Source organism: Aedes albopictus, chromosome 2, assembly GCF_035046485.1.
Source record: "Aedes albopictus strain Foshan chromosome 2, AalbF5, whole genome shotgun sequence".
Lineage (NCBI taxonomy): Eukaryota > Metazoa > Arthropoda > Insecta > Diptera > Culicidae > Aedes > Aedes albopictus.
In genome coordinates this window covers 338,737,899-338,759,910 of record NC_085137.1, presented here as the reverse complement: position 1 = coordinate 338,759,910, position 22,012 = coordinate 338,737,899, and the positions used below count along the sequence as shown (strand labels likewise).

General features: G+C 43.7%; 1 protein-coding gene across 3 annotated transcripts in view; it reads left to right on the top strand.

Moving 5' to 3' along the window:
- Positions 1-21,785, top strand: part of LOC109431677 (protein rhomboid) — a 351,008-nt gene extending 329,223 nt beyond the window's left edge. For all 3 annotated transcript variants that reach the window (XM_062852611.1, XM_062852610.1, XM_019707936.3), the window contains 6 exons: positions 12,743-12,855; positions 17,158-17,275; positions 17,858-18,000; positions 18,083-18,204; positions 18,297-18,443; positions 19,560-21,785. In XM_062852611.1, the coding sequence (XP_062708595.1) occupies positions 12,743-12,855; positions 17,158-17,275; positions 17,858-18,000; positions 18,083-18,204; positions 18,297-18,443; positions 19,560-19,870 (954 nt within the window). In that variant the 3' untranslated portion in view covers positions 19,871-21,785. The remainder of the gene's footprint in view (positions 1-12,742; positions 12,856-17,157; positions 17,276-17,857; positions 18,001-18,082; positions 18,205-18,296; positions 18,444-19,559) is intronic.
- Positions 21,786-22,012: the final 227 nt, after the last annotated feature.

Below are 22,012 nucleotides of genomic sequence, written 5' to 3'. Positions count from 1 at the left end.
GCCGCCGGAGCCTCGTGGATTCAATAACAATAATAAAGTGGGTGTTACCCGAGCGATATCGCTTTTCAGACTTCGTTTTCCGCGTCTCCCGCGATGAATTGAGTGAGTATGAAATAATGAAGTTTTTTCTTCCGCGGCGGTTCTGAGAGTTGCGGGAAAAAAATTGCACGAATATTTAAAATAAAAGAAATGTCAAAACGAGAAATAGTTTATGTTCGCTTGCTGACAGTGAATCATTGTCGGCTGGAAATTGTCGAAATTTTTCGGGGTGGAGCGGAATTTTAATGAGCGACGGGCTTTCGATTAGTTTCCGCTCGCGGAATTCAACGCGATAGATAGACGGCGGCGGCGGCGACGACGACGTCCTTGGCGTCGTCGGTATTGTTCCATTCCGACACCTGCGAATTGCGAATGCAGCCAGCCAGCCAACCGTGGTGGTGATCTCCAGTGTGCAATAATTCATTGTCAAGGTTGCTCTCATAATTGGTAACACTGTGCCAAGCCGCCATGTGGCGACCGCATGGTCGCCGGGGAAAAGCTGACCGAGACCTTGCCACGCGCACAGAAACACCAAGCGACCGGCAACGATGACGACGACGCCGTTCCGGCTCGTTTATTCAAATGACAAATCGCGTCTAGTTTCTCCCCTCGTTGGTTTGGCTAGTAGAGAGGATCGGGGTAAAATGCGTTGAATTTATTCTTAAAATACGTGAAAAATGGTAAATATGGATTCGTCGGCTCCGTAAAGCGTTCCTTACATTTGAGCCTTAACCTGATATGAATATTGAACATTTTAGTCATATTCAAAATAACAGAAAATGAAAAAAAACGTTGGTTTAGAAACTATACATACTTGAAGTTGAAGTTAGAATTTTCTATGTGCATTTGTAATGTTCCAATTTTCGATAGATTGAGTTGTAAAAGGAGATCGTTGACTTCAACGTGTGTTCAAAGCTTTGAAAACGCGTTAGGGCGATCATACCAAATTCTGTGAATTTGTCCATTTCAGACCATTTCAACTGCGAAAGATGTGTCCAACCAACTGTAAGAACATTGAAAGTTGCCGTAAACATTTGTAGTGTTTTTTGTATACTTTAAGATCCAAAAAGTTTTGGAGATCGACCCCCTAACGCATTCTACACCGATGCCCCTCAAAAAACGCCAGATCGCATCAACCATACAAACCCCAGCTCTTCAAAAGCGCAAAAGAGGAAATAAATTTCCATGCTGTGACGTCATTGGAATGGGATCCCATTCTTGGCGCGCGACACACCAGACGCCAACAAAAAAAAACGATGAAAGTAAAAGTGTCCCCATCGAAGAGGGGCGTCGTAGTCGTCTAAATCGTCGCGCCAGCCGGCTGCCAATCTCCAGGGAATTCCTCCGACCGTCTGGCATGCAGCAGGGAAACCGCAGGGGAAATGTCTTGTCATGCGACATTCAGTTTTTTCCGCCGGTCGCGCGAAATGGGGAAAACGGGAAATTCATCCGCCGGAAGATTAAGTGCTCTCTTTTCCAGCAGCGATGGCAAATCGCCAAAATAAAAGCGACAAGATTAAAGGAAAATTGTCTAGACTTGGTGCTGGAGTTTGGTCGGTCGGGTTGTGCGCCTTAGTCGTTGGCACACACCACGCCGTCAGGGTTGAGGGCGAATAGAAGATTTTACTGATTCTGTGGATGTATTTTGTACATACAGATGAAGTGAGCAAGGCAACTTGTATCGATAATTAAGTTTATTGGTCAAAGAAAGCGATATTTACGTTGATACGGGGTTGATACACACTACGTATCAATGCTTTTATTTACATAACTTCGCTCCGCATCCCAAGAAAGTAGATCCATTATTGACAGTTTCGGCGACAGTTTTATACTCTCAGAAACACACTCTTAACACTTTTGTACATACACTCTAATGTCGAGGGAATCGCAGGAAAAGCCTTCACGAAAAGATCCTAGATCGCACCGGGAGTTCAATCAAGGCACCTTTCATAACGGCATCGATTTGTAGCTGCACGTTATCCATCTTAGCTATGGAAGACCTGAACTTCTCATGCCATTGCCGGAAAACACAGTTGCCTAAACACCCTCTTCCGTTTTTGGACAAACCAGATCTTGAAGACAACTTTCCCATGGACCTCCTGAACAATACCGGGTTGTGCCAGCACCGACCCGAATCGAGCGCCCAAGTATCATCCGATTCATCTCCACAAAGTGTTCTGCGGAATCGACACCGGCCTGATTCTGGTCAGGCGCGAAGTATCGGAAACAAAGAACAAATCTCGTCACCAGGCGGCAAGACAGCCAGACCGGACCGAGCGTACGCTTCACACACTCCATCCTCGTCATCGTCGTCGTCGTATCGTCCTGGTATCAACCAATTTGCAATTAATTTTGAGAATTCCATTTTGGGAATTCCTCGCGCAGAGTGCGCTGCGTTGGCTGCTGGCTGGCTGACTGGCTGACTGGTGCGAATCTTGTCCCTCACTTCACCATCGCCACACCGCGTCGTAAGAAGCCGACCCAAAAGGACAGGTTCCGAAAACATGCAAATAAATTGCGTTGTAAGTGCACGCGTGTGAAGACGGCGCGGCGGAGACGAATTCCGACGACGCAGCCGCCACCGCGCGCGATTGTCCGCGCGAAATGTGCGAGTGTCGACGACACTGATACGGCGCAGCGCGGACTCAAGAAGATCTGTCGGGACGGGAAGCGGGAGGTGGGCAGCGGCGTGCCGAGAAGAAGAATGGTCTTCACGCAGCATCCAACCACCCTGCTGTTAGCGACTAAGACGACGACTTCGACGACAGCGATCGCAGCCAGCCGCCACCGCCGCAGAAGATCCAACGCAGCTCCGCGCTCAGCGGAGATACGGAGAGGTGGTGAATTCCCCGGTCCTTCCGACCGAAGAACGAACGCAACGCACCACGAACGAGAGGAAAATATTTAAATTTAATATTACAAAATTTATGCATGCAGAAACATAAAAGAAGAATGCTGCGCGCCGAGGCCTGAGCGAAGAAAGAGGCGCGTGAGAAACAAAAAAGGGCTTTCCGAAACGGACCAAATTTGGTGGCAGGCGCCAATCGCCTTCAGGATATAACAGTGAACTTCGGTTCGGTCCGGTTTCGCCGCAGTATTTGCCCTCCTAAGCAGTCCAATCTCCTTTTGAAAAAGATTCTAGCATCTAGATTGATGATTTGAACTCGGCGGCGATTCGGATCAATATCGAACTATCGGGAACTGACTGTGGCGAACATCCTTCACAGCCGAGCGTCAACGAAAGGGTTCTTTCAGTTGTCCGAGGACGAGCTGTCCCGTCCCTATGCTACAGTTAACTACGAAGGTATGTGCGCCCTATAAATAGGGCCACAAGGCAGCAAGCGTGTGGTGCACCACCGACCGCTCGCTGACCGATTCTATATTTGCCAAGGACAGTCTAAATTATCGTTATCGCCTCTGGGTTGCACCAGGACAGGCAGGCAGCCAGGTCGACCCGGGAAATTTCGCGTGCACAGGTGCAACGAACGCCGCCGCCCCGGAGAGCTTGAACCGCTCGCTAGTCGATTGCTGGCCTGCCTGCCACACAGAACTGCGGAGAGCTATTCGTTTTAGTTGGTTCGTTCGCCCCCCTGCGGCATAAAGTGGCCACCTGGAACCTGCTTGCGTAGAGTGATGGCAATGGCGGCGTCAAACGCCATTGCATGCATGCACTTTGCGCGCGAGCTCTCTACACCAGAAACCTAATGAGAAATCCGAACCAGCGCAGCGTAATGGCAATATCGCATGTTTTGGTTTTATTTCGTACTGTCATTCGGCTTCTTTTAGAAGTTAGGTGTCCTCGCATCTGAGAGAGGGGTTGTGTAGCTTGTCCCTTGCGTTTTTGACGAATGTTTGATTGTTTTTATAATAAGAACAGTTGGAAGTTTGGAAAATGTCGAAGCTGGGTTGTGACGAGTATTATAACGAGGCTCTTAGAACTTCTATTCAAAGCCGTGAACAATTTTCCTGTTCAACGACGTAGGTTGAACTTGCTCAAAGTTGCTGCATCCTACTCTTACCCGTTTGTTGACTAATGGGTAAGAGCAAGATGCAGCAACTTCGAGCAAGTTCAACCTGCATCGTTGAACAAGACTAATGTTACAGATCCTTACATCTATTTCAGGTGCCGGACAAAAGTTCACTGTGCCCTGGGAAGTCCCGCACCGGACAAGCACATGTATCGGGTTTCCTTTGCGGAAAACGCGACGACGTGACACGATAAAGTCCTCTACTAGCGCCCTCTTACGCCACGCCCCGTCTAGGTACATGCGGACCGTGCATACTAATTACACACATAAACATAGCACCCCCAGAACGGAGCCTTGGCAAACACACACGGTAGTAGGGGCCACCTTCGCACCGCACCGGGGTTCAATCCTTTTAGTGAGGCCAGGCCAGGCAACGAACGACACATGTCTCCACCCCGCGCTGTTTTTGGAGCAAACACAGCACATGTCACGTGATTATTGAATTATTAAATAGACCTAATTATAGGACTAACTAGCGCACATAAATTGAACTGTCAGTCGTACACGGCAACAACGGTGCATACTTACAGGAGCCGCCGCCATAACTACCACTGACTGACTGGTAGTGCGTCCAGTATGCACACACTTACTCACGCGAAGAGACACGACGGACGACGACAGTGCGACTGAAGACAACGATCAAAGGCCTATCCTACCCGACCTCCATCACTCCATAATTGATCGGACGAGGACGTTTAAACAGCTCCAGGCCAGGCCGCCGGACAGTCAGGAAGGGCGACCGTTGTGATGGTACGGTCGTCGGTGAGGACTATACTCAGGCACAAGTAACTACAACTACACCCATTTACAAATTCTATTACAAATGAAGTACCTGTTCTTAACGATGATGGTGCTGAACTGTCGTCGTCTCTCTGCTGATCCGGCACCACCGGCGACAGCGTGGGACGTGCTAAATTTGGGCGGGGTCAATTCTGGACTGTAAGGTTTGTCCTGACATAGAAAAAGCTTTTTATTTGGCTCTCTTTAGCTTTTATAAGGCCTATTATAAAAATACTCAAACCCTTGGTCAAACCCATCTCAGTTTTATGTCAGTAAAAGCATTATAAAATACACTGTATGATTTTTTTTTCTAGAAGGACGTGCTAGAATTTTTACTGTCTAAGTAACCATTTTGAAGTAATATTTATTCTAGAAAGAACTTACAATTAGTGTCAATTACCATAAATTTGAAACTAAAAAAAATAAGATTTATGCAGCTATCAGAACCTCTTTAAAACTAGTTGGTTTTTCAATAATTGTTTATGATGTAAATTGTAAATTTGCCTTCAAATTCAGCTTAGCAAAAAGATAGGATAACAGGAATGAGCTACTGCCTCAAGAAACATAAACTCACCGTTTGAGGTGACTAAAAAACTACTATAAATCCAAAATAGAAGAATTTACATATGCTTTAGAGCGGTTTTAAGAACCTTAACAAAACTACTCGGACTTCGAGCCCGTTTTAGCTTCGATTGGTGCTAAGAATAGAGGCTTAAGACATGTAGGGGAAGGAAACCCATCTTCAGCAAAGTGCTCCCATTTTCATCTAATCGAAAATAAAGCTAATAAGCGCATTTGTTTTGTTTTTATTTTTGTATTATTGGTAGGATGGTGCATGATAACAAAAATAATGGAAACAATCGGTGTTTAAAACGTGTTTTTTTTTTGTTTCTTATACCCTAGTTGGATTATTGGTGAGCTCGTTCCGTACAATTTCTGATTTTTCTTAGTCTGTACTTACTTCATATGTTTTTTTTTTAATTTGTATGCTCACTGATGACAATGATATTTATATACTTGTAACAGAAGAATCGTGGATCGAATGGTTTTGATGATCGCCAAATTTTACTTAAAGTTGGCTAATAAAACATTGCTAGAAAGAAAGGCAGAATCGATATCCATACTATATAATCATGTTTAGGGACCAAAATCTATTTTTAGCGATTCGATTGTGATGCAATTTTGGCTGAAACCCTAAAAGAAACGCAAGAGGTTTTGATCCCTAAATATGATTTTTTTTGTACGGAAGTCGGCTCTGTTTGTATACCTATTTATTGCAATGTATGTAAATGCTTCGTAACTGAAGTAACCGCGGTTTTTATTTTTCTTTTTCTCTTGCATGTGTTGTGTCCAAAAGTCCAACAATAACTAAACACTTATAAGCCGCTAAGACATTACAAAATCTAGACAAATTATTTCTACGACCTGGTCGTCGTTTTCAAGTTGTAGGAAGGATTCCGGACTGGTAAGATGGCTGTCTAAAGCCTACACCTTTGCCTGCTCTGAAAGCGTGGATGTAGTTTCATTACAGTCTCCAGCTTGGTAATGAGACAACGGATTACCCAATGTGATGTAAGTAAGGTGAAGAGATCATTTTGTGTAATACACATAACTTTGCTAGTGTTAGTGCGCTGTTTTTTATTCCGCATAGCAACCCGCCGCATCTTGACAACGCTTGACGTCATACAGTCAGTTGTTGTGATTTTCAGAGCCCGCCCAAGTTCGTTGCCACCCTAGTTGCCACCCTACTTCCCCTACGTCCCACTGTTTCCATGGATGATTTGCGTGATGTTTTTCGAACACAAACATGGGCAAGTTTTGCAGTGTAAGAAAAAAAAATGGGTTTGGAGAATTTATTCACATTTTCTTCTATTTTAGGTTGAAACTCAGATCACTTGAACGATGAATTGTTCCAAGCTTCGATGGAAACATGAAATATGTAAATAAATCGAACAAAATTACAGTTATATCGTGTGTTAATGATAATGGCACCTCGTTTTACGACACGATGTTGCCCAACACAGCCAAGGACACAATCGTTAAATGGGAAGAGTGGAAATCAAATTCTTCTGAATATCCAGATATCCTGCTGACAAATCAGGTGTATAAGAAGTTTTCTATGGAAATCTTGACCCTGCTTTATATCATCTGATTTTTTTTTCTTGCCAATCTCGCGAAGCGCCATGGTAAAACAATTTGATTATTTATGGTGTTTAGAGCTGGCAACACGACCATACTAGCTTGTTGTTGAGCTTGTATGACGTCACCAAACCTCCCCTCCAAAGTTGTTTACTTTTTACTGCTTACTAATACAAGCAAACGATGAGTTCCTCCACACCTCCATTATATCACATTGCGGATTACCATCTTTTCGAACACTTTGTCAAGTTAACTCAGAAGCGTAATAGAGGTAATCACGTTCAAATGTATGCGTGCCTTTTTTGTGGATGTAGTTGTGAAACTGCGAGGAAAATATTTGCACTCTTGCCCCGGACGTTAGTTTTATCATTATTTACCCGTTTTACCCAATTCGATTGGGTAATATTTGCATATGCAATCTGAATAGCCTTTCAATCGGCGTGCACTTTTGTGTGAGGAAAAATTTGCGCTAGTGTTCGTGTGTTGAAATGTCACTTATCTCTATAGGCCCATAACCATCGGCTTTATTTCGGTCGGCTTCAGGTTCGGTATGTGTATCACTGTTTTGATACCAACTTTTCCAAATACGTTCTACAAGGTATGACTGGATTTACGTAAAATTCGATGTTTTTCGGCTTTCAGTCATAGAAAAGCGTTGATTATTTTAGATCATTGCCAACGTTTCGACCCTGTTGTTGGGATCTTCATCAGGGTTCGATGTGAATTAAATTGTTTGAGATTCGTGTTTATCAACACTTCTGTTCGTGCTGGCCGGTTGTAGAGGCGGTTGGAAGGCGCTGCTACATTATGTGCCTCTTATTGACCACTCCCATTGTAGAGCCTTCTTTGCGGTACTACATCACGTCGATATCTGGCATGCTTCGTACGCTGTTAAACTGGAAGATCTCAGGTTAAATGATCAACATCTTACGCAGCTTTCTCTCGTGCAGATATTTTCAGGTAGCCGTCAACGGATGCTTGTCAAGTCGCAGGAAAGCAGAGAAGGGAAACCACAAGAATGAAAGCCACCGAAAAGCAGAAGAACCTGAGCATGGCGTACATCGACTACAAGAAGCCGTATACGTTTCAGTACCGCACTCGTATCATCTCAAGGTACTGCAGTTGTACAAGGTAGTACGTTCTACAAATTACCAACGGAACAGCTGTGTTGCGGTCAAGAACTCTCAGCATCAGGAGGGGGGTATTTCAAGGCGATACCTGTAGTCCGCTATGGTTCGGCCTTGCAATGCCGGCCCTCAACTAATGCAACTATGGCCATCAATTGAAAGGTGGAACAAGAAGCACAAGAATAACGCACACCTCCTTCATCGAAGACCTGAAGCTGTTTGCGGAATCAGTACAGAGGTAGCATCAGTTCGTTGCAGCTTGTGACGGTGTTCAGCAATGACATCCTGATGGAGTTCGGATTTGACAAATGCCAGTCAGTCCATCTTCGCCGGGATCAAGTAGTGGACGCCAGCTGTTTCTGCGTCAACGAACAGGAGGATATTCGGAATATGGATGAAGGCGAAGCGTACAAATACCTCGACTTCCTGCAACTTAGAGGTATTTGCCACACAGTGATCAAGAAGGAGCTGTAGGACAAGTTCTTGCATCGTGTCAACTGTTTTCTGAGAAGATTTTTTGTCAGTCGGCAACAAGGTGAAGGCGAGCAACACGTTTGATGTGCCCCTGTTGACCTACAGGTTCGGGATGGTAAAGTGGATCAAGATTGACCTCGAGGCGCTAGAACGAGCAGTACGAGTGGCATTCACCAAGCATCGCATGCGCCAGCCAAAGTCGTCCATCGAGGTGACTCTCTCAGATCCAGTAGCTGAGGGCATGTTTCGTAGAGAGCCAGAATGCAAAGCTGACCACGGTTACAGCGCTCTGCATCTGGTGCTGGAAGATTACCAGCTAAACTGTGACATCAAGATCTTCGCGTTGACGAGATGATCGTAACGTGGAAGCAGAAAGATTGGCGTGAGACGCACCCCCATCAGCTGAAGCTCGAGCACATCGGTGAGGCGTCTCCAAACGCTTGGCTGATGCGCGTGACCGCGACGAAAAATTACCTGCGGCATATTGCACGCGTAAGGGACCACTGTAGAAAGTGCAATTCAGTAGCAGAAACGATCGAGCATATCGTAGCAGGCAGTGTTAGCTAGATCAGCCTACCCCGATCATCCCAATAGATCCCAATGAAGTTGCCCACTGCCCAGATTGTGCACCAACAGCTTGCTTTAAAGCACAACTTGGTCGAACGATTTGTACCCTACTACAAGAACCAGCCGGACCCGGTACTGAAAAATAGTTGTATAAAGCGGTACTGGGTTCGCGAGATCATTACGGACATCCTCATCCGTGCCATCCGGCGCAGTATCATAACGTCCGAGGCCATAAAGTCCCAGGACCTTATGGCGCATTTTTTCGGGGCATAACGTCCGAACTTGCAGATACGCCACGAAGCCCAAGGAAAGAAGGCACATAGGATATTATGACGCATCCAAACTTTTGGACTCTATTTCGCAAAAAAAAAAACGCGACTTAATGTCCGGGACTGTATGGCCTCGGACGTTGTGATCCGGCCCCGTGCCATCCGGCCCGACATTGCGGTTTACGACAAAGGGATGAAGCGGGTAACCCTCATCGACATCGCTGTATCGTTAGACCATAATGTCCAATCAACGTTCTCTGGCAAACTAACCAAGTACCACGACCTGGCGGAGCAGTTGAAGCAGATGTAGCACCTGGAGGACGTCCTTATAGTTCAGGTTGGCCTTTCGACAACTGGAGTTGTCTCTAAATCTCTCCTGAGATCCTTAGACGAGCTGGAATTGAGGAAGGACCTGATCATCATCCTGAAAGCGGTGATACTTGGAATCTGTAGTATAGTTTGGCGATTCCTGAATAATCACAACTGATAGTACATCCGAAGCAGACAATGAGTCTATAACACAATGAGGATATAAGTTAAAATCGGCTGATAAGATCCACAGTTTCCAACAAAATTTCACTTTTTTCTCAATCTTCATGCACGGATTTCTCGCGTTCCACGCGCGCCATATCGTAAAAATCGATTCCTCCCGATGATCTCGAATTGGTCATCCAGAAGACGACCAACAACAACGGTGGATACAGTGTGCAGCAGCAGCAACGAGGTAGCCAACGTACCGGGGCCAGAGCATCTGAAGGAGCCTCAAAATTAAAGAGGGCAACTCGCGCATCATCAATCATTATCTCCTGAACGAGCCTCGTCGGTTCGAATTGCAGGGTTGGTACGGGAGGGCGGTACGAGTAACTAACTGATGCTGCTGCTGCAGGAGCAAACTACCGCCGCGCCGCCACCGTTGCAGTGGTACCTGCTTCAAAGCGGTGCTGCGGTGGGGAAGAGGTGGGAGCCGCACAAAAAATGCAACGAATCCCAACGACGCAAGGGTGGCTACACGGATGGTGTAATAAACTTTTATGGCCCCCAGGGCACGCACATGCATGCATATTGGGTTCTGACCAAGCGACCGACCGACCGACCGAGCTCATCATCCATCGTCGGTCGTCCTGGATAGTCGAGGTCCCTGCGATTGGATTGGAACTTCGCGCGCGGTGCTGCGCGGGATGAGCGATGTGGAGCGAGCGCACTCGCTGCGCACTCTGCCACCGCCGCCGCCGCCGCCTGGCATAAACGATTATGATAACGATGCCATTTCGGAGCACTGCACACTGGATTGCGATGGGCTTGAACCTGAACCGGCCGGCGGCGCGGCGACGATAATGTTTGCGCCAGATACGCGCCGCAACCACAAATTGATCCAGGGCGGCCAATATGAATTCCGAAGGGCGGCCACGCCGCGCCGCCGTGTGCGATGATGGGTGCCCATTCCATTCTGACTTTTAATTAAATATTTATGGAAATATTTTAATTTTGCACATTCCATAACGCGCCTTCTCATACGTCATTAGAATGGGAGGCAGTTCGGAGACGGGTGAAGATGTGTGGGAATTTATGGGAAAAATCATTAGTTTTATGTTGTAGTTGGTACTTCTTAGACGGCAACAACGCTTCTTCGTTTTGTCTGAGATATTCCTAATACAATATGAGCATATTCGAGCTGTGTTTCTTATTTCCTTCTATGACTAAGTCTAAAATGAGCCGTCCGCATGAACTCGTTCCAGACGCAGCAACAGCAGTACGGCCTACAGTGGGCGATCGATTGCATCAACATCTCTAAATTGCGTTATTCTGATCGAAAAAATCATCAGCAGTACATACTCACTGAAAATGCCTGTTAGTCCCAAGTCATATAGGGCTCAGGCAACCTTCCAAACCATTCAAAATTGAGCTTTGAGGCTGAGATGGACAATTTGGAGATGCTCTCATCATAGAAAAGATTGAAAACAAAAAACCTTCAACTAGCTCAGTTATCAATTCTAATAACGAGTATCATTTCTTCACAAGACCCCAATGCCGCCGTTCTTTCCGAATGGCATTGCTAGGCGTACCTATTTGTGGTACTTATAACTGCAAACCAAAAAACTCCCCCAAAAACACTGAAATCGAGAAACAACGCTTCAGCGCTGCGAGATTTGGACCCCAGTCAGCCCAGAGTGACGTCAACGATGCGCCCACTTTCGCATTTAGCACTAATGATGTGATTGTTATTACCTAGGGGGGAGGCCGAAGGTACCACAACTCGTTCGTTGATTGTTTCAAGCCCGGAGTGGGCAGCGGGCGGGCGGGCGGTTGTGCGACGGTAGACATCTCAGATTTCGGTTTTGGCTGGGAAACGGTGCGGTGGTCGTCATCAAAACAATAATCTTACAATTTCACTCCGGTTCGAGGTAAGGTGCGCTGACGACTGCGAGAGTGATGCTATTATAGTAGTTCAGCAATGATGGGCGGTTGGTGGTAGATGGTGCATCTACTTTTTTTTCAGCACTAATTTTCGACTCTGATTTGGAGTAAGCGAGGTTGCGTGGAAACCAGCCTCGTCGTGGATGCAGTTACGCGCTCGCTGGCGCTGGCTATGGGACGAGGAAGAAGTGCTCATAATTACCTAATATCGAGGTTTGCCATCGAACAGAGCCGAGATTGTCGGGTGGTTGGTTGGTAGACAAGACTAGCTAAATGCGCTGTTTTCTCGGAAATTTTCGATTGTTACGGCAGCAGCGACCGCTGGCTGCCACCGACAAGCTTTTCTCGCAATTGTTTTCAAAAGCTAGGGGAAAATGAGCCTCCAACAGTAGATCCGCGCGCGACTCCCTTCGTCGCCGTCGTCGGCGGCTCTGATGAGCTCGATTTTTCGGAATACAATAGCTAATATTTTAATTATTTTAATTTATACTTTCTCCTCAACGCAAAAGTGTTTCTCTCTCACTGACTGGCTTCCCATAATGGCAATAATAAAAATATTACACCGCTTGATTGCAGTTTTATGTTAAACGATTTTTCCCTCCCTTTGGTTTTCTTTCCATTAGTCACTGCTGCTGGACCCATTTTAGCGCTGACTCCCATCAAACATCAAATGATTCCGTAGGGTGGTGGGTTGTCTCTTCTCAGTTTTAAAAACATTCAGAAGGTGGCTTTACTTGGCAAACACGTGAATGCCACGTTCAATTTTATATCAATCTGAAATGATTCTAAAGAACAAGTATAAGTAGAGTATGTCATACTGACCAATCAAATCCAACTACCCTTCTTGTTGAAGAAAATCATAATCGCTAATCTTCTCGTTTATTCTCTCCTCTTTTCGCCACAGATGAGCGGCAAGCGGTCGCGTAGCTTCAAGTGTGCAGTCCATCATCGCGATCGTGAAGTTTGTTCGGAGAACGATTTTCATCTGATATTTGAAGATCCACCATTATTCAAGAGGTAAGTCTGGGGATGTGCAATGGTGAATTTCCAGAATTCAGCTTCAATCTTCGTACTTCCTTTACAAATTTTGGCGAAAATTTGAGCAGAATTTATCTTCTCAAAATCTTTACATGCATTTCTTCCCGGAATCACCTAACTTCTTTTTGGTTTGCCAATTTCTTCAAAATTCGAAAGAAATTTGACAAATCAGTAGAAACTTATTAATTGTGGGAAAACTGTTGCTTACTGTATCAAGGCATATGTAAGAATCAACAGCTTACTTATAGATATTTCTGCTTTTGTGATATTTCCCTAATCCCCAGATTCCCATTAAAAGTTTCCTTCTTTGGAAGTTATCAACTATTGCTTGGAATCTTAAGTTTCATCCTACAGGTCTCAGATCCCTTTTAAAATCACCTACTGCCGCCATATTAATCAAGTTTGTCCTTAGTTTGCCAGCTTTTACTCGATTATGTCTGCTTCTCGCAATACTGCAAATTCTTCTGGCAGGTATGCATCTGTTCAAAGCTGTTATGGTACATAACCTCGGTCGCATCCCCGAAAGAATCTGTACGAAACAGAACAAACTACTTTTCAGAATGGCCAGCATTTGCTCAGAATACCTACAACACTTCTCCTTGGAAATTTTGGCATTCTCAGTATTCCCAGCACCATAATCTTGATCCAGCAGTTCCTATGGCATTTCCGAAATTCACAAACTTATCCAGGAATCATCAACTGCTGTTTAGAATCGGCCACTGACTTTAATTCTCTGATTTTTTTTCGATATCCTTCGATTCTCTTTAGCATCCATAGACAAGCATGGGAAACACTCATTCATTTTTTGTGTTTCACTCGTTCACTACCACGCACAGTCTGAAGCGAGTGTGTTTCTCCCTCAACCAAGAAAACTCTTCCGCCTTCCATTGCACATTAAGTTTCTTCGCTGAACACCGAACACCACGCAAGAATCGACAACTGAATGAATCGCTACCGAATCTGAGTTCCAAAGATTATCGAAGCAATAATGAACTAGTGTTTTCAGTCACTAGCCAACGAGTGAGTCGGGCGTGAAAGCATGGGCCAAACCACATATTCACTCTTAATGAAAAATGAACTCGTTTCCATGGCCACCTAGATAACACGGCTCCGCTCAAAAGTCAAACGAGTGAACACGTGCATTAGTCCATTTAGTTTGGATCGTTCATTTATCGTTGAGTGAGAGGATTCAGAACCGTGCAATGAATCAATGCAATCGACTGAAAATCGTGTTGTAAAGGTGGTCATGGAAACAAGTTCATTTGCCGTAAACACGACACCGCTCAAACGTCAAACTAGTGAACTCGTGCATCGATCCATAGGCGTAGTGACTGGTTTGACTGTTGAGCGGTGCCGCGTTATCTGCAATGCACTGCACCGCTCAATCGTCAATTTAGTGAATTTGTGCATCGGTTCATTGGGTTCTCCTCACTAGTGGAGCCAGAGTTCATTTTGCTTCCCTTTTTGCCAATGCGCGGATTGCTCAGCACAAGCTACAATTGATAAGTAATGGAGGGTCTTTCTTGTCTTTCTAAAAAGAACTCTGGCTGCGCTGGATTGCATGTTTTCCCAAATTGACTCCGAATGTAAACAATCGTTTATTATTGTTTCACTTGCTTTCGATACTCAGCAATTTACTCAGTTGTCGTTCCTTGCTTTGATCGGTGCTGGAATGGAAATGTTTGCTTAAGAATTCATGCAGCCTATGTGATGAGGCACTGCACGCCGTGGTAGTTAAGGTGAAAAGAAACGCCGTGTTATTTTTCCTATCTTGCTTCTCTTTCTAACAATTTGCCTCGCGACTTTGAAGATGGCAATCTCGAGTTCTATCACACTGAAGATGCTGAAAACCAATCAGCTTATGCACTTCAAGTGAGCATACACAATGATAGGTTTTTGTTGCAAAATATGAAGTAGAATCTGAGATTACCATCTTAGTAGCAACAGAGCAATGGCGGATATTTCCTCGACCGTCCCGTTCGCCCTTAAGATAAAGTCTTTGATGTTTCGTTGCCTCTCTTTTTACGATTCGGACTAGAGAAATTTCGTTTGCTTTCCCAGGTAGCATGATTGAAATTCAAATATGTGGTTCATGCACGCTGACAAGTGTGCTAATTATGACTTGCTGATGAGTCTCTTTCAGGAGATCCTCCTCGAAGGAATTTCTTCCGAAATTTCTATAGGGATACCTTCTGAGATTCCCCCATGAATTTTTCTGAGATTCCTTGAGCATTTCCTTCTGTGATTTCTCCAGATTTTTATTTCATGATTTTCAAAGGAGTTTCTTCTTGAATTACCAAAACTGCTCCTTCTGTGATTTCTCCAAAAATCATTCTGCATCAAGGAAATTCTGTATTCAGGAAATCTTACCGGAATTCTTCCATTATCTCCTTCCGGGATACCTCCAGGAACTCCTGCAAGGTTGCCTTCAAAAACTCCCTCACGGGTTCCTTTCATAGTTATTTCTGGAATTTCATCATGATTTTCTCCTGAAACTTCAGCAGAAGTTTCATCTACAATCCCTCCATGAACTTCACTTAGGATTTCTACTTTTCACAAATTTCTCCATAAGCTTTTTTGGGATTCATTCAAAAAGTCATTGCGATGTTTCTTCAGAATTCCTCCAGAAGTTCCATCCGCGATTTTACACAATAACTCCATCCGGGCTTCTTGCACGAACTCCTACCGGGATTCCTCCAGGAACTGATGCTTATGGTATTACCGCGGGACCTCTCGCCGATGTTCCCAATTTATTACGAAATTACTCCCGGAGATCCTTATAAAATTCCCACATGAATTCCATTCATCTAAAAACATCTTAAGCAATTCTTCCAGAAGTTTTTTCTAATAGTTCCTTCAGGCTCAGGGATAACATTTCTCCGAGTTCCTTATAAAATTCCCACATGAGTTCCATTCATCCAAAAACATCTTAAGCAATTCTTTCAGAAGTTTCTTCTAATAGTTCCTTCAGGGATAACATTTCTCCGGGAATTCCTAGAGGGAATCTCAGCAAATGACAGCTGAAGTCATTCCAAAGGGAACTGGCAGAATCTTAGAAAATACTCCAATAGATATCCCTGGATGGATCTCACTTCTAGATGGACCTCAGGAGAAACTCCTGGATGAATCTCGAAGCAAATTTCTGGAAGAATCTTGGAACGATTTCCTGGAAGAATCTGGGAACTCCTCGAGGAGTCTCTGTTTGAATTCCGGGAGGAGTTGCGAGATACATCCCGGAAAGCACTCCTGGAAATCCGATTATGATTCCGAAATGGAACCTTTTAGGAGGTTCATCTAAGAAAGAAAAAAAAAACTCCTGGAAGAATCCCAGAGAAACTTCTAGATGAAATCCTGAACAAATCCCTGAAAGAATCTCTGAAGGAGCTCCCTGAGAAAACCCGAAGGGAATAAATTTCTGGAAAAAACCACGGGAGGAATCGCAGTAAAATTTCCTGGGGAAAACTTAGATGGGCTTCCTAGATGAATCTCGGAAGGAGCTTCTAGACCTAGAGGAAATGCTTAACTTTTGGGAAATCCTCCATGGAGTTCCTGGAGGACCCCTGGAAAGAACTCCTGGAGGAATCTCAGTGGAAACCGCTTCTCAGAAGAAACTTCTGGAATATTGCTAAAAAGCTTCTGAATGAATTCTAAAGCAATCCTGAAAAAATCTCTGAAGGAGTTCCCTCAAGTACCTCAGAAGGAACTCCTGGTAGAATCCTGGATTATATTTCTGAAATCCTGAAATTTCTTGTAGAAATCCAAAAGACGCAACTGGAGAAATCGTTTCTGGGAGTTTTTCCCATTCCTGCTATTGGTATTTTCGGGAATTCCAGCTATCTACAAGACTTCAAAATTTCTTCTTCGAATCCACAGTTTCTATAGCCATCCAGCATTCTTGTCTTTGGGATTTCTCTCGATACCTCCAGGATTCGCAATTATCTTTTTCTAGAGTTAGATATTCGTTTGTATTTCCTTCGGCTTTGACTTAGATAGAACAACCGTTGGACTTCGCCAGAAAAATAAGTGCCCCCATTTGAAGGTCATACAAATCTTAACCTATCGTAGCTTATGTAGTAACTCATGAACTTTTTCGCAAACAAATCCGGAATGACGAGCCTAAAAGTTTTAGCTGAAAAAGCTGTGTTCGGAATTCCTACCGAATGCTTTATCTTCAAAACATAATCTTCGCAAAAGTAATCCCTACAATCCACCTTATCTAATAACTCTTAATCACTGGTTATTAATACTTGTACGATTTTCCTCTTTTTCTCTTTTTTCCAGAATGGTGCACGTAATAGCAATGGAAGTGCTCCCCGAAGAGCGGGATCGAAAGTACTATGCGGACAACTATTCGTGCTGTCCGCCTCCGTTATTTGTGATATTAGTTACATTAGTTGAGGTATGTATTAATATTAAATCCTGTCTATTCCTCCTACACGTTCTTATGGCTTGAGTCCAGGGAATAATCTCAGAAATTAAAAAAAAATCTACGTTACGCTGGGCGTATGTGCTGATTCAGAAGAAAGTTATTTAAGAACTCTAGACAGCTATTTGGATTTCTAGGTTTTATTATGGTCTTGGTCAAAACTTCTAGATTTTTTCAATTTTTCCGATTATTTTCATCCTTAGATCGGCTAAGGATTCTTCATTATTAAACTAACTGATCAAACAAGTTTTGTTGACTCGAAGTAACCATTATGGTTTTATAACGGTTTTAATATTGTGTTACAATTAAATGTCGAACTGTAGTAAACCTATGAACCCGATTTCTTTATCTCCGTTTAAGATTTAAACTTGGTTTTACTATATGTGTGAACAAGGACTATAAGTTATGTTATGAGAAGGTAAAGATATCCCTCCTTAGTGCTTATGAAGCAAGCTAGAGAAGCTCTGTCCAAGAAACAGCTGAGATAATTCCGGACTCAACCTCTACTTTTTATCCTTCATTCTAATCCAATCACATTTTTTCTCCGCCTTACAGTTGGGTTTCTTCACCTACCACACGCTTACCTCGGGTCAAGCGGATCCGGCCGGTCCGGTCCCAATCGATTCGATGTTCATCTACCGGCCAGACAAACGGCACGAAGTCTGGCGGTTTCTCTTCTACATGGTTCTACATGCCGGGTAGGTGTTTTCGCCGCCACTTGCTCCACGATCCATCTGAATTCCAACCTAACATTTCCAATTTTTTCTCTGTTATTTACAGATGGTTCCATCTGGGTTTCAACCTAGTCGTGCAACTCCTAGTTGGGCTACCATTGGAGATGGTACACGGATCAACTAGGATAGGTTGCGTCTACCTGGCGGGAGTGCTGGCTGGTTCGCTAGGTAAGTTACGACTCTTGAAAGCTAAGTGGACTGGACAATCATCAACTAATCTGAAACGTTTGAACTCTTTTTTTTTTACTCCATTTCCATAGGAACCAGTGTGTTCGATCCCGAAGTCTACCTCGTCGGGGCCAGCGGGGGCGTGTATGCCCTGCTGGCCGCCCACCTAGCGAATGTTATGCTCAACTACCGCAACATGCAGTACGGCATCATTCGGCTACTGGCGATATTCCTATTCGGTGAGTATTTCCTTTATGTCGGAGACGGCAATTTTGCTTAACTTTTACGCTGTCGTTCTACGCATCACTGTTCCAAGTATTTCAGTGAGTTTTAGGAAAATTCGGCGTCTATTCTTTTGAAAGGGTTAAAAGAGGGTTCCAGAGGGGTTCGAGGCGGTTTTAGCGAAAGAGAGTTTCAGAAGTTGGGGCGCAGATGGGGTTTTGGGGGTATTTCAGAGGGGATGTAGGAGATTTCTGGTAGGTTTCAGGGTGTTTTCGTGGAGTTGCAGAGGTTTGCAGAGAGGTTTCAGTGCGAATTTGAAGATTTAAGGGAGTTTTGGGGAAGAGGAAAGGTTCAAAGTGAGTTTTGAGGAGGATTTCAGAAGGTTTCAAGACGATTACAAAAGTTTTTAAATAGCTTTCGGTGAGAGCTTCGAGGGGTTTCAGGATATTTTGTCGGAAATTCAGGAAGTTTTCAGGGGGATTTTAGAGGGATAAAACCTTTCTGGGAGATTACTGGAATGTTCTAGGGCGCTTTTGAGGGATTTTAGGGGATTTCAGATAAGTTTTAGTTTGGTTTTGGTTTAGGAAGAGCTTCTGAGAGGTTTCAAGAGAATTTCAGAGGGGTTTTAGGTGATTTTTGGGAGGTAAACACCCTAAGGAGATTTCAGGGCTTTAACCATTAAACGCCCCGTGGCTACGCCACTGATGATAGATCACTAGTTACACTTACATATTTGATGCCAAATAATAAAATAAGATTTTGTGTACCTTGAACAACTATCGGCTTTACAGATGACATAGATTTTTACACGAAGGAGTTCTTCGCGACCTGCCTCTTCAACTCTTCCGGAGCATTTTTCTCGTATACACTAGTTAAACCCCACCCTAAGTCCTCCATATGCTCTGCATCTCATTTCATTTATGTGATGCTACAAAATTCACCTCTATAGATTCTACTTGAATTGAGGGACCAGTGTAAAACTTGAGATGATATGGCGTAGAACAGCAGTGGTGCTTTCTTGAATTAATACTGCATGCATAATGGCATTTTGAACACATAACTTCATACATTTTTCAAATCATGTAACTTATCATAACCTCTTTCTCCTCTCTCTTCTCTCACACCCAAAACAGCATCCTGCGACGTCGGTTTCGCGATCTACTCCCGGTACGCGGTCGAGCCGGAAAGTGGCGCCCCCTCGGTGTCGTACGTGGCGCATCTCACCGGTGCCCTGGCCGGCCTCACGATAGGCCTGCTGGTCCTGAAAAACTTCGAGCAGAAACTGCACGAACAGCTGCTGTGGTGGGTAGCGCTCGGGGTGTACGCCGCCTGCACCATCTTTGCCGTCGTGTTCAACCTGCTCAACACCGTCACCGTGCAGAGGCTAGAGGAGGAAGGCGAACAGGTACTGAAGCAGCATCTTTTCAACAACTTTGGGTTTTAGAGGCGTGGGCGCGCGCCCGGTCGGTGGCGTCTGTCATACTCGAAGGCGTTCTGGGTCGGATGCGTTCTAAACGCGCATGGCTAACGGTTCACGCCAAGAGTCTAAAAACTTCAAAGAAATGGGCGAAAAGTGCATGGATTCGGTACGGTCTCGAGGCTGTGGCCACATGGAATTGAACTACTTAGGGCCTCGAAAAACAAAAGTTGTGATTTGTGTATAGACTTATTTTGTATCCACTATGTTTAAATACCTTTGGGGAATTTGGTAAGAACTTGAAAGTCTTGAACCGACATCAGTATGAATTGATTAGTGAAGATTAAGAACAATGGCAAGCTCAGTGACCTCGACAAACTGATCGGATGGGCAGGAGGTGTAGCTGATGATCAGTTTTAGATTTATGTGATTTTTTTGTAAAGAATGATAAGTGGAAACAGCGCGGAAGGTTAGCTCGACAATCAATTTGGCTGCGTGCTCGCAAACTGAAGAACATTCGCATCCGAATACGTAACATCCATCTGTGCACAGTAATTGAAATCTCGGAAAAACACGATCATCGGCATTATCATTCTGAAACATGATTGTTTTAAGGATTTCAACCACCGTGCTTTGGATTGAACTAAGTGCATTACTTTTTAACTACACTGAAAAACCGAGCCAATCCACTTTATTCGTCCCCCATAGCAAGCACGGGTCACTTTGATTGTACCGTACAGAGCGATCCGTTTCGGTCCAAGATACCAAAGACTGTAAATGACATTATTTCCCTGGAAACGCGATGATCATAGTTAGCGAATGTCGACTAAAACCGAGGAGTCGTTAATCTCCTATTCGAGTCCAGTACACCTTTTTTCGTGTAAATACGTGAACACTTTTATGGAGAAACTGAACTAATCCGAGTCGATCCCAAAATCACCTTTTTGAATTTCTCTACGGAATTTACGAAAATGTATTATTTGCTATAGCACTGTACATTCACTCATTATAATCTCAATGCAAAATAGGTAGGAATACCTAACGTTCCAAAAAATGCAAAAATACGAGTAAACAAGTTAGTTAGGCTCTTTAAAATGGAATACACTGAAATAAAGAGAAATTCCTATTAATACTGCATATTACTACACTGCTGAAAGAGGAAATCAATAATTCTAGTCAATTTCTTTGAAACTATTATCATTATTATTATTAATATTATTATTATTATTAACATGAACAAATCCGAACCTTTCGAAGAGAATAGAAAACATAAAGTATTGTAGCGAAAAATACACATACACACACTCAACTTATTCAAGTCATTAATCACAAAGAAATTTAGTGTTTATTTATTATTTTTTCCCTAATCAAGCAATCAAACAAGTATACACAGTTGCCGTCAAAAGAGTGAAAAACGTCCCTCCCCGGGAGTGCGGCAGCTCTGCTTCCCACCCCCCAAAAATAACTGTTATCGAAGAAAACCCGACTCTGTTGAACACAATCCTAATTGTTTTTTTGCGTCTTAAAGTAATATAATTTTTGTTTTATTAAACACTAGGAAAAGCCAAAGAAGATTTATTTATTTTTTTATATCGTAAATTATTTCAACAAAACCCAACAACCTAAAGGAACATCAGGTCGAACACGAATCTTTCCATGGGAAATGTTTGCGTACCCTCCAGTAAAATAGTTGTAAAAAAAACGAAAGCAAAAAGAATGAATCAAATGCCTTACCAAATAGAAATAAACCAAAAAGTAATCACTTCCACTTCCCCCTTGCTCCCGAAAAACTCCAAACTGTTCCAAGTTGAAGTACAAACCAATCTGGATCAAAAATGTGCTTTTCGTGACACATATTTTATGGTGGAAATTGAAAAAGGAACGATATACACTGCCAGTAAACTCAAAACACACATAAATACACACACTGATTAGGAAAAACCAGGAGCAAAAGAAAACATCTGAAGCGCATTCATTTTCTTGAAGATTACGTAAATCGCGAACGAGAGAGACAAATATCTCTTCCAAAACAAACAAGGTTATCGACAGATTGAACTGTAATAGGTATTTATGATAAATTATTATTGTACGCGAAGGAAACGGAAGAAAAAAAAACATATATGCAAAGCGAGATAAAAAGAAAACACCGAAAAGAAAACAAATAATAAA